General features: G+C 46.3%; 1 protein-coding gene across 1 annotated transcript; it reads left to right on the top strand.

Annotated features, from left to right (window-relative positions):
- The first annotated feature begins 2919 nt into the window (after window positions 1–2919).
- On the top strand, window positions 2920–13118 carry LOC133040213 (glutathione S-transferase Mu 1-like). Its single transcript, XM_061119964.1, has 8 exons — window positions 2920–3054; window positions 3358–3433; window positions 3839–3903; window positions 4207–4288; window positions 4388–4488; window positions 5219–5314; window positions 5402–5512; window positions 12607–13118. Exons 1-8 carry the CDS (start codon window positions 3019–3021, stop codon window positions 12694–12696), a joined length of 657 nt encoding a protein of 218 aa, XP_060975947.1. The 5' UTR covers window positions 2920–3018; the 3' UTR covers window positions 12697–13118.

The raw sequence follows: 13118 nt of genomic DNA, 5'->3' as shown, positions 1-13118 counted from the left end.
GGTCCCCCTGCACCCTACTGCCTTCCACACACCCACTGCCCCCAGCGGTGGGACCCCTGGGTCTGGGGGCTGAGTCTGAGAGCCTGTTCAGCCAGTCCTCCTCCTTCTCCTCCTGCAGAATTGACGTCTTCCTCCTGATGGGGCCACCTGTGTTCGGGGCCCATTCCTGTCCTCAGTTCCTTGTCCTAGCAGACTCTGCCTCTTTCTCCTGCCTTCAACCTCCCTCCCTCTCAGTGCCCCTTGGTGTTTGAACACTGAAAATCTCTTCCATATTTAAAAACTCCTCCCTGTATTTCCCAGAAGACTTCCAGCCTTTATTACCCAGGATGGTCTGTCTTATGGTGCGGCTATATGTCAGAATTATAGTGATTGTTTTTCCATAAAGGAAAATGATAAATGGATGAATGAGATTACATTATGTTACAGCATCTGCTTTACCTATTTTGAATATTACTATTGTGCTTAATGTAGCTTTGGAAAATCATTTTCTCAGTGAAATCTAGTGCTATTCCTGTAAGTTTAAGATGTAGAAAGGTCAGAATTGTAATTCCTTATTATGTTATGAAATGTGTAACTATTGTGAAGGTCAGCACTTTTGGTGACCATAGTCTCCATCGCTTCTTTGTGGGCAAAAGGAGAAGAGAATCCACTTGACCCTGAGCCACATCCTGAGTCTGGACCCAGAGCTGAGCCCTGAGGACAGGCAGGGTAGGAACGGCTGGGACCATCCATAGAAGGACTGAGCTCTGCTGGTCTCTACTAACACACTCTCTCTGCTTCCAGATTTAGCAGAGATGTACAAACTCTAAGTCTGTGATTTAACAGGGATTGGAGAAGGAAATGGCAACCCACTCCAGTATTCTTGCCTGGAGAATCCCAGAGACGGAGGAGCCTGGTGGGCTGTCTATGGGGTCGCACAGAGTCAGACACGAGTGAAGCGACTTAGCAGCAGCAGCAGCAGCAAAAGTCTGTCTTCCAAGCCGCACTCCATACTGTACCATGGTGATCTGAATCTTCTTGAAACAATGGTTCATGCCTTTCTATTCTACAAAGTGTTGTGCTGTGCTGTGCTTAGTCATGTTCGACTCTTTGGGACCCCACGGACCATAGCCTGCCAGGCTCCTCTGTCCTTGAGATTTCCTAGAGTGGGTTGCCATTTCCTCCTCTAGGGGATCTTCCAAACCCAGGGATCGAAACCATGGCTCCTGAGTCTCCTTCACTGGCAGGCATGTTCTTTACCACTGAGCCACTTGGGAAGCTCTATTTTTAAACATATATTTTTGTAGTATACCAACTTTGTGTTTTTGGAGAAAAGCATGGCAATCCACTCCAGTAGGCTTGCCTGGAGTATCCCATGGAAAGAGAGCCTGCGGGGCTTATAGTCCGTGGGGTTGCAAAGAGTCAGACTTGACTGAAGCAACTTAGCATACAGCACAGAGCACAACTTTGTGTTTTATCTTACAAAATTTGTTTGTTTTTCAAAGTTCCTCTCATTTGTTTCCTATATCCACTACTTTGTAATATCCTTTCAACAAACAAAAGAAACCACAGCCCACCCAATGTCCTATTCTCCTAATTTTGAAATAACCTTCTGCCTCAAAGAGGAAAGTTGGCAGGTAGGACATTGTCCTTGTGCAGTTTGTACCACAAGTGACAGATCACAGAGTAACTTCAAAGGACTCTGAGCCCACACACTACTATATATAAGACAGATAATCAACGAGGACACACTATACAGTACAGGGAACTCTGGGCGTCCCTAGCGGCTCAGATGGTAGAGAATTCGCCTGCAATGCATGAGACCCGGGTTCGATCCCTGGGTTGGGAAGATCCCCTGGAGGAGGGCATGGCAACCCACTCTAGTATTCTTGCCTGGAGAATCCCCATGGACAGAGGAGCCCGGTGGGCTACATAAAGTCCATGAGGTCACAAAGAATCAGACACAACTGAGTGACTAAGGAAACAGGGAACTCTCCTCAGTAGTCTGTGATAACCTATATGAGAAGAGAATCTGAAAAAGAGTGAATATATGCTTATGTATAACAGAATGACATTGTTTTACACCTGAAATAAAGCAGAACTGTAAATCAAATATACTTCAATAAACATTTTTTTAAAGGCACAGATCACTCTCTAAAAATCACACTGAGTCAGGAGGCAGGGTGAGGGCTGGGATCTGTGGATCTAGGCAGCCAAGGGTGTCTGGGTCACTCTGACTCTGGTCCTGTGTGGACTCATCCACCCTTCTCAGGACACCCTCTGGAGCCACCCACTCAGAGGACAGGTCTTCTCCCCTGGGTCACATTCCTACCACACTCGCCGTCACCGTCCCATCAATGTGAGAGACATGGAGCTGTCAGGACATCTCTGGAGCTGCACCTGGGTACCCTCTCTGCTGTACATGAATCTGGATTTAGATTCACAAGTGAGGCCATAAGCTACTTGATTAATTTATGTTATATCTTTATTTTTAGGCACACGAGGAGGGCCGGGTCCTCCACAGTCCCTGAAAGGAAGACATGGAGGCCACATTTCCTTTCTCTGCCTCCTGTCTACTCTTCCTACCGCACTGATACTCATTTCTGGAAGACTGCAGCTATCATGGATTGCAAATCATGGGGGACCGTTAGGGTTACAAATCATGGGGGAGCGTTAGGATTGCCTGGGGTTCTCATCTTCCTGTAACACAGGCCGATTTAATGTTACGATTCAGGCTTGTTTCCCAGGGGCACTGGCAACTCCCCCCGGTGAGCTGACTTCTAACTGGGGTCCGGAACCAGGCGAGCCCGACCTCGGGGGCCTTTGATCTCTAGGCGCCCAGGGATTGGCTCCCAAAGGAATCTGCTGAGACAGGAGTAGACCCCGTTCTGCCGGCCGGGGGCTGAGTCAGGGGCTTGTCTGGGGGCGGGGACCAGAAGAGGGGCGGGTGCTTCCGAGCCCTCTTTCTCCCGGATTCAGAAGACGTTTCAAGCCTAACTGCGCTGGAGCTTCTGCACTCTGAGCGTCATAACCTGCACCATGCCCATGATCCTGGGTTCCTGGGACGTCCGCGGGGTGAGCGGGGGTCCTCCAGGGCGGGGAAAGTGGAGGCGGGTGGAGAAATGCTGTGCCACGCTGGGAAAATGCTGCAAAGCTGGGGCCGGTTCAAACCAGAAACTTCCAGAGGACTTGCTGCAGCGGAGCCCCTCTCCCCTCAGCCCGATCATCTTATCTGGGTGTTGGCGTGTGTGTGTGTGGCGTGGGTGGGCTGGTGCAGGTGATGGTGCTGAGGGAGTTGGAGGTGTGGAAGTGACCTGGAACAGTGAGAGTTTTGCAGTCAAGACTGACGTCTGCCCTCTGTCCCACCATCTCTCCCAGCTGGCCCATGCCATCCGCCTTCTCCTGGAGTACACAGACACAAACTATGAGGAGAGACAGTACTCGGTAGGAGATGGTAATGGAATCCTTTTCCTATTCTGACTTCTGCCCTTCTCATGCTGATTTGTTGCCAAGCAACCCATGTTCTGCCTTTGTTGCTCCCATCCCTTAACTCCACCAGCTGGAAAAGGGACTTGCCCCTTCCCAAACCCTTTGGGGGTGCAGCTGTCCCCCAAAGCAGGACGTGAGAGCCCCTTGGGCTCCACTTAGTGCTTGCATTAGCTCTCTGTAAGCCTCAACTCAGGGATGTTCCAAGTCCTTCTAAGTGTGCTTTCCCCTAAAGCTCCATGTGAGGTTAGAACCCATTTCAGATTCCAGATCCAGTAATTTAGAGGGTCTTGCCTCTGATTCCTTGGCAGGTTCCCTGGGAAAGAGGGTTGGATTTGTGGGAAGTTGTTTCACTGCATCTTCTTTTTCTCAGCTCCTGACTATGACAGAAGCCAGTGGCTGAATGAAAAATTCAAGCTGGGCCTGGACTTCCCCAATGTAGGTGCAGGGGCTGGGATGCCGGGAGGGGGAGTGGACAGTGTCTCCATCCATCTCCTTTCCTGGCTTAGAGGTTTCAGGAACAGGTGCTTTCTGCTCTGTCTCTCAGCTTCCTGGTTCTCTGCCCTGCCCTTCCATGATGCTCTGTGTCCCAGCTCATCCTTCCATTTTACAGCACATTATTTAGTGCCCACCATAGTATTTAGGCTCTGTGAGGGCCAGGTTTCATCTCTGCCCTTGGTCAACGGAGGGGGTACAGGGGAGTCTGGTGGCCCAAATAACCAGACCCTGTTGTTCTTGCAGCTGCCCTACTTAATCGATGGGACTCACAAGCTCACCCAGAGCAACGCCATCCTTCGATACATTGCTCGCAAGCACAACATGTGTGAGTAGGGCTGGAGTCGGGTTCAGGGACACAGGTGGCCATGCCCTGGGTTGGACTGGAATGGGATGCTGAGGTTGAGTCTCTGTTGTGTGGCCGCAGGTGGGGAAACAGAGGAGGAGATGATTCGTGTGGACATTTTGGAGAACCAAGTTATGGATGTCCGTTTTGCCATGGTCAGGATCTGCTATAGCCCTGACTTTGTGAGTCCTTCCCACTGAATTGTAGAGGATGTAAGATGCATGTCAGGATCTCATCTACTGGTCTTTTAGATTTTGATCTTCTTGGAGCTAGTGATCCACCAAGACATTTCCTTGGAAACTCTGACTCAGTATCCCACTAATCCTAAGAGGAGTCCAGCTCCCCTGGATAGAAATTCAATTCGTAAACAGAATGTTTTCCTCCTTACCACATAGCCTGCTTCTTGGCATCTCAGGGATCAGGACATGTGCCCAGTGAGCAGCTCAGGGTTAGACTTTATTCCTCTCCCTCCTTCCTTTCAGCTTCCAGTTCTCTCCAACTGTCCAGAAACTGCCCAGGTGTCCACACCATTCTAGTCTCCTATACTGGAACATAGGACTTCTTTCCTAGTCATTTTAGTGTTGATCAGCCTGAGGTCTGAGGACCAAGCTCCACCCGGTCTCACAGCACTGCTGGTCTGACCCAGGGCAGGTGTCTAGAGCTGAGTGGTGACAGGTTCAGGAACAGTGTGGTTTTGCCCTTTGTCTTCCCATCACCTCTCACAGATGGGAGGTGGTACCCATAGAAGTCTGGTGAACACAGGTGGGTTAAATTGCCCTTGGGCCCTGACTCATGTACAGTCAAGGGACATGAGTGCTCACCCGACAGCTGGGATCAGACACAGCCCTGGGAGGACTGCTCTCTGCCAGGGAGTCTGTGTGTGAGGGTGGTGACAGCTGTTTTGTGTCTCAGGAGAAACTGAAGCCTGGTTTCTTGAAGGAGATCCCTGAAAAAATCAAGCTGTTCTCAGAGTTTCTGGGGAAGAGGCCTTGGTTTGCAGGGGACAAGGTAAGTTGGACGGCTTTGGGGGCAGGATAGCTGTCATTTTTCCCAGGTTCAGAGTTTGGTCCGCATTCATGCTTTGTTTTTCTGCAGCTCACCTATGTGGATTTCCTGGTTTACGACGTCCTTGACATGCACCGCATATTTGAGCCCAAGTGCCTGGATGCATTCCCAAACCTGAAAGACTTCATTGCTCGTTTTGAGGTGACTCCCCTGAACTCCTTAGTATTTACATCTTTCTTCTCTTTCTTATTCTCCTTGATTTCCTAGTTGGAAATATGATGAAGAATAGCATTTATGGAGAACTTGGTTTATGCCAGAATATCTGCTCAGCAGCTGATATATATTGTGTCAAATTTAATCTTTATGTAACATTGCTATTTGATAGAAGAATTATCCTCTGCATTTTACAGATAAGGAGTCAACCTGAAAGAACAAGTAGTTTCTGCAGGTCACAGAACCAGTACAAGCTGTGCTGGGCTCCCAGTCAGAGTGTCTTAACTTCCACAGATAGCATCAGCGGCTCCTCATTTCCTATAGGAAAAAGAGACCTCAGATCCCTTTCATGACTGTGTTTACAGCTCTGGAAAGTGTGGAGGAAGCAGAACCTTCAGGAGATGGTATGAAGCTGGCATTAGTAGAGTGAGACACAGTAGGATTGATAACAAGTAGTAAAAACACAGACAATATTTTCTCCTGATCTCTAAAGGGCTCTGCAGCAATTGAGCCCTCACCTGTTGTTCTGAGATTCTCAGGGCTGTAGTTGGTGCTGGGGTTTGGGTACATACAGAGGTGTCCTGTGCAAGGATTTCATCTTCACACCTCTTATGGTGGACAGTTCCTTCACTCCTCATTTCCTGTCCCTTCTTCCTTCATGTTAACTCCAGATTCCATCTCAGAGATGCGATAGTGCATTCATCTTAAGTCACGTTCACTGATCTGATCCTATCCCCTGTATGAGACACTGTGTCAGGCACAGTGGGGTACAGAAGTCATGCAGTCTTGGTGCTCAGCCTCTTGGGCTCAGCGCAGCTGGAGAACTACAGGGACCCCAAGCCGTGTGGTATGGGTGGGGCCACCTTGGTTCTGGAGGAGCACAGCCTGACCTCACCTCCCAGCTCATCATTGTCACCCTCAGTCAACTAGTTTGAGAGCAAAGAAGTCTGCTTTGTGATGGATTGGGGAATTTGAGGCTCTAGTCCTAAAGTCTTTCAGCCTGCGATCTGTTTCGTATTCCCACTCTTCATCATGAAATCTGCTTTCTCAGCTAGTTCTCATCAGCTCTGGTTTTGGTCCAAGGCTTGTTGCCTTGAGAATTTTGCAAGAGCTGGGGTGACTGCCCAGCAGGGAGGATGGGGACAGATGTGGGCTGCAGTGTGTGGCCTGTTGGGCCCTGGGCTGTGGGGTACAGGCAGGCCTAGATCTTGGAGTCCTGGGAACTCTTGGGCACTGTCTGTCTTGGGAAGGTGGTGCACAGGTGCACCTGAGTGTTGCTGCATGGTCAGCTGCAGCGGGACTGGGGATGAGGTGTGTTGGGGCCCAGTGCGAGTGGACTCTGGTCCCATGCCAGGCAGTTGGTCTGTGTCCTTTCAGTGGAATAATTAGAGTGTGGCCTGGACTAGTCTTGGTGCCTCACACCCTCCTCTCATGTTTCATCCATGTTTTGCTGAGTCATTGGGTGAGATGTGGTTCTGCAAGTTGCTTGGGCACTTTCTGAGCGCCTTTGCTTTGCTAGGGGCCCATCTGTCTATGCAAACCCTGGGAACCTAGGAGCCTTTTCTGAAGAAGAGAATATTTTTGCATAAAGAGAAGAACAAATACTCCTATATGAGATATTGATTGGAAAACAGAACTTAAGAGCAGCAAGTTACAGTTTTATTTGGAGACCTTACTGAGGACTGTAGCCCAAGAGACAGCCTCTCAAAGAACTCTGAAGATGTAGGGTAGGAGACAGAAGATATATGAATTTTTGACTAGGAAATACATATAGCCAAGCATGCATCTTGATAAAAGATTAGTGCTAATCCTTGAAACACCAACATGTCAAATTAATGAACTTAGTGCTTTTCTATGTGTAGGAAGATGCGTGAATCTTAGGTCACTGTAATTCTTAGTTTGGGATGCATCCTAACTCTCTGTAGGATCCCATGTCCAAAGCACAGAATGTTTAATCCTGGTTTTCTTCATCCTGAGCTCTCCTCAGGGTAGCCTGTTTTTGAGTGACTGCAGTTGGTGGCAGCTTATCCCTTTTTATAACCAATAAAGAAGGAAAATCTTCAGGCTTTTTACTCCTCATGGAAAAGAATAAGATTTGTATTCATTCTTATTTTTTCATAGATTTTAAAAAATATGTATTTATTTTTGTCTCAGCTGGGGTCTTTGTTCCTGGGCACAGGTTTCTCTAGTTGCAGCTAGCTGGGGCTAATCTCTAGTGTGGTCATCCGGCTTCTATTGCAGTGGCTCCTCTTGTCATGAGGCATGGGCTCTAGGCATGCGGACTTCAGTAGTTGCCGCTCTGGCTATAGAGCCCAAGCACAGTAGCTGTGGTTCATGGGCCCAGTTGCGCTGGGGCATGTTGAAACTTCCCAGTCCAGGGTCAAACCCATGTCCCCTGCATTGGCAGGCAGATTTTCAACCACTGGACCACTAAGGAAGTCCTTGCACTCATTTTTGACAAACCCTTAAAGAGGCTGTTAAGTATATTGTGAGTGAAGAAGCCTTTCCAACCATTTGAGTTTAAAGAGGCCTCTTTGTTATTTCTTCCCGTTGGTGTCAGGTTCTACCTTATAAAGTTAATCCTGCTTAGTCTCAGGTCATTGTGAGCTGTATTTACATTTCTGGCATGTGGAGATTTTAAAAAAACATTTATTTGTTTGACTGCATAGCGTGTTAGTTGCGTTATGCAGGATCTTTCATTGTGGTACTTGGGCTTTTTCCAGTTGTGGTGTGCAGGCTCTAGAGCTCGTGGGCTTAGTAGTTGTGATGTGAGAGCTTCGTTGCCCCAGGGCATGTGGGATCTTAGTTCCTCGACCAGCAATTGAACCTGAGTCTCTGCATTGGAAGGCAGATTCCTAACCACTGGACCACCAGGGAAGTCCCTTGATATGTGGAGATTTGCAAGACAAACACAGTTGCTTTTAATTCTCTGAAGAACTGGGCTGCCACCCAAATGATGTCAAAAGATTGATTTTTCCCAACTACGTTTTCTTTCATTTGCTTTTTTATATCAGTAGGAAAATTTCCAACTAAACTGGAAACCAAAGATTTCTGTATTCTAGAACTATAGGGATCAATGTATCATGTCTTCCAGTGTTTGCAGAAGGCCATCTTTCTGAATGCACAAGTCAAACTCGGGCCAATTTATCGTAGGAACAAAGATAAAACCAACCAACTAAGCAGACCCCCCAGACCAAACTCCATTATTGCTTCCATGAGGCCCTGAATATTAGACTGCAATTTTTATCTCATAGTTTGTAGGCTTAGGTAACCCTATTAGTTTCCTTTATTATGTTTAATTAACGTTGCCTGAGAGGCAGATTATATGCCCTGTCTTATGCCAGGCAGGGGAGCATTCCCCAGTGACACATGTTTGTATATCCCCACAGTATAATCAGGTAAAAGAAATGTAACCATCTTACATAAAGCCTGTTCAAATATACCACTTTTAAATATGTTAGCAAGTCCAAGCTTGGTCTGCTTGCTGCACAACAGGCCAATAATCTGGGAGACAAGGTGCTGAGGGAGGGAATGTGGCTTTATTCAGAAAGCTGGTGGACTGAGAAGATGGCAGGCAAATGTCCCCAAATAACCAATTTATCAGGGTCTGGATGCCCATATGCCTCAGTTTTATAGAACCGAGAGTGGGTTGGTGAGAAAGTAAAGTAAAAAGGCCATTAATCTTGCAAATGTCTTCTGGAATGGCCAGCCTTGTGAAGGGGATATGTTAATTTCTTCTTTCCGGTAGCCATCCATAGGTAGCCAGGGTCTTGAACAAAGGTACTTTGGTTTAACATTCAGGCAGAGAGGGGCAGGGTTTCCCTCTGTAGGCTATTATGAATAGCCAGTGTCCTTTTAGTGAACAAAAGCAATGGGAAGCAATGCTTAAAGTAAAAGAAACAGATCCTACATGGCATCAGATTTTGTTTTTATCTGTAACAAATCTCAGTTCTATCAACTGTTATACCTTTAACTGTAGCCCTTGTCAGAACTCTGTTAGCAACTCTTGGTCTTATAAGGAGTCCTAGAAACTTCCCTTTTTATTTCCCAGGCCATTTTATACCCAGTCCTATATAAAAGGTTTTGGGCTCCAGTGATGGGATGAGCCAAGGGATCCAGGCCTTTTTGTCAGTCTTTAACTGGATTGTTTGGTTTATTGCCCTGTGCAATTGCTGGTCAGGTATCTCAGTGTAATTTTTTTACCCTCTTACCTTTAAAATTTTTCTAAACTGGGGTAAGTAGAGTGGGCTTGTTTGGGTCCCTTTAATATTTGGGGGACTGATAAAGGTGTCTTTCTGGCCCATCGAAAACATCCCATTTGGTAGTGTTGTATCAAAACTTTTGTTTTCATGCCATCAAAGTCTGTTTCATTTATCTCATCTCTTAATAACCATATAAAGATTTTTATCCTATTGGGACCAGTCCCTTTAAAATTTCCTACTTGTAGGAAGAAATCACGTGATTTCCCCCTCAGCTTTTATCTATTCCCTAGTTTATTAACCTAAGTAACTTTAGTTATTCTATTGTTTTTATTAGCACCTATAAGATCAATTGAGGGGAAGTGTGAGACCACAAATAAGGCTCTATGAACAACTTTTGTTTGTTGGTTGATTGATTTGAAACTAAGGAAGTTCTTAACGTTAGCAACGATTATATTTCTTTGTATCCATCTTTAATTAAATTTTTTTTTAATTTAAACTTTTAAATTTTCTAATGGGATATAGCTGGTTATCAATATTGTGAATATCCACCTTTTAATTTTATCTTTCCATGGGTACCAATAAAACAACTGTTCACAATGAGAGGTCTCTAAAAATTTACCAATTTAGACGTTTTTCCAGTTTAAAAGATCCATTGTTAGAATTCTTAGTTGTGATTCAAACCAGTAAGAGGCAAGAAGAATCTCCTCAAGAGAGTGCAAAGGGTGCAGCCTTCTCAAGAACCAGGAAGTTTACTCCCAAATATAGTCTAAGAAAGTAAAGGCCTTTGTTGTACAAGGAGACACAAGGAAGGTTGCAACAAGAAAGACTGTTTATGAACTGGGACCCCTAATGACACATTTACCTAATTCTAACACAGCTGGACAAAAAGACTTGGATTCGCAGTCTATGCAGCGTGGTGTGCTGTGTTCACCATATGTGTTCCTTTATGGTTACAGAGACTAATCTTTCAAAATGCACTAGAAGATGCCTAAGAAGATGCGGTAGAACATTGATGTTTCAAAGGCACAGGGAGATGAAGCAAGTTCCTTCTATAAGGCCTTTTGTTTCCTTAAGGTCAAAAAAAAAAAAGTTTTAAAAACTATTTTTGCCAAAATAGTCACAATTTTACCAAGTCGTCTGAATTATTGTTGCTTTTGTGGGAATTGATTTTGGTGTTATAAAAAGGAAGTTCAGAGAGAGTTGAATAGCATGAAGGAGAGCATTGCAGAATATACTTAGAGGAGCAGGGAAGAGCAGTAGAGAGCAGGGCCAGCTTCAGGGGCCTTTTAAAAGTTCTGATAAAATTTCAAGCAATTTTTTGTTGGTTTTCTGAAAGAAGTTACTTTCTCATTTCCTTTTTTAGAAGTTTCTAAATACAAATTGAAACAGACCTTCTATTCAGTCTGTTGGATCTTATAGTCCATTTCTTTAGCTATGTACATGAAAAAACCCCCAATTTTGTGATGTCAAAGAACCCCACATTGGTGATTTTTAGGATAGGATCTTGTTTCGTATAGTTTAAGCTTCATATGTAATGTACCCAAACCTGTTGGTGTTAGTCACTGGTTAGCAACCGGTCACCCCTCTTTCTTTTGTCTAGAAAGTTTGATTTCCCATTTCAGAGTCTGTCTGGACAAATTGCTATTGATAGCTGTATGTAGTGGGCCCTTCTGCTGTTTGTGAGCTTAACTCTCCTAGTTGTCACCCTATAGTCATTTCAGGTTTTATACATGTCTCAGTTTTTCCTTCTGACAGTCTAAAATCACTGTGAGCACTGGGAACACAGGATCACCAAACCTTTTGTGTGCATCTCCCAGATGGGCAAGTTTCTTTCAAGAGTGGGTTTCCCTACGGGACTGCTGCATGGTATGAGGACTGGCCTCTACCTCTGCTACAAGTTTCTCAATTGCCTGGGAAAGCCTTGCTTAGCCAGGAGGAGCTCTGTTCCTTATCTAAAGAGCTAAGAGCTCTCCTGTAGTATCTATACTATATTCCTACCAACTCTAGTAAAGCAGTCAATTCTAGGAAAGACACCAGCCAACCCCTGATCTATTCATCCTGACCTGTTCTCTCCACTGGGCACTTTCTCAGTATTTCTGAACTGAGAAGTCTGGTGCATTTTCATCTACCACTGAAGAAAACTCAAGATTGTCAACCAAGATGGTAAATCTGAGATCACTAGAGAATTCAGCCAAATTCGTATTCATATGTAGAGAAGTAGACTGGCACAAGGGGGCTTGCTGGTACCAATGTTCCTCCTCTTTGTAACCTTCCAGTGGGAGGAAAAGTCTTCTCTGGGCCCTGTGGGGGTCGCCAAACCTGTCTACCAGCAAGGAAAGCCCACACAATGGAACAGCATGGTGGGCAACTGCCCTGAGGGTCACTTAACTGTTTGTGTAAGTGGATGATGAGTGAGCCTCCTTGATTTTACCTGTGGGGGAGGGGGTGCAGCAGAGAGACTCAGAATGGAGAGGGAGAACAGGCTGCATTCTAGCCATGTTACTTCTGTGCAGTGTGAGCATGAGGGAGGTGCTTATCTTCTGTGTGCCTCAGTTTCCCTTCTGATAAATAGTCTCAGTAGAACCCATCTTGCAGGGGAGTCATGTAGAGATTCTGAACCTATGTCGTCATGTCTAGTAGATACGTAGCACCTAATACAGTATAGAGTCTCTGTATGTGGTGAGTCTGGATGTCAGATGAATTAGAGGAAATTGGAAGAGTTAGCTTTCCAGAGCTGGGGACCCCAGAAGACTATCTTTTGCCCCAACATTTGACTCCCACATGGAAGGGCTGTACCCCAGGTCCCAAACGTGGGGAGAGCTGCCTGGGTTCCAGTGGGGCAGCAGACCTGAGGCCTGGTGTTCTTTTTCCCACCCTCAGGGCCTGAAGAAGATCTCTGCCTACATGCAGTCCAGCCGCTTCCTCCCAGGCCCTCTGTTCCTGAAGCTTGCCGTGTGGGGCAACAAGTAGTGCCTGCAACCAGGAGACGGGCGCGAGGAGCCAGGGCCCCGGAGACCAGGCGGACCTTCCTGCACACAGAACCTTCGGTGTTTTTCTTTCTCCTTCTGTTCACTCTAGAGGGCTGCTTGGCCCCCTTATCTCCCTCCCACACCCCTTTCCATCCCTACTTTAAAGATTGTTTCCCACTATTTTTGAGCAAAGTTCCTCCCCTACCCCACATTATCCCTGCTGCATAAAGCCACCCAGACTATTCTTCCCTTCCATGATTACTTCTGCTGTGAGGAGTCCAGCCAGACCCCTGCCCCATGGGGCTCTGCTCTGAACTCCCAGCGCTGCAGGTCTGAAGACCAGACTTGGTCTGGTGTGCAAGCCCTGCTTCCCAGTGTGGTTCCTGCCCAGCCTGTCTGATCCCCAATAAAGCCTTAATCACA

Source organism: Dama dama, chromosome 20 (genome assembly GCF_033118175.1).
Source record: "Dama dama isolate Ldn47 chromosome 20, ASM3311817v1, whole genome shotgun sequence".
NCBI classification, from domain to species: Eukaryota; Metazoa; Chordata; class Mammalia; order Artiodactyla; family Cervidae; genus Dama; species Dama dama.
The sequence above is the reverse complement of the archived record's forward strand: the minus strand, read 5'-3'. Positions and strand labels throughout refer to the sequence as shown.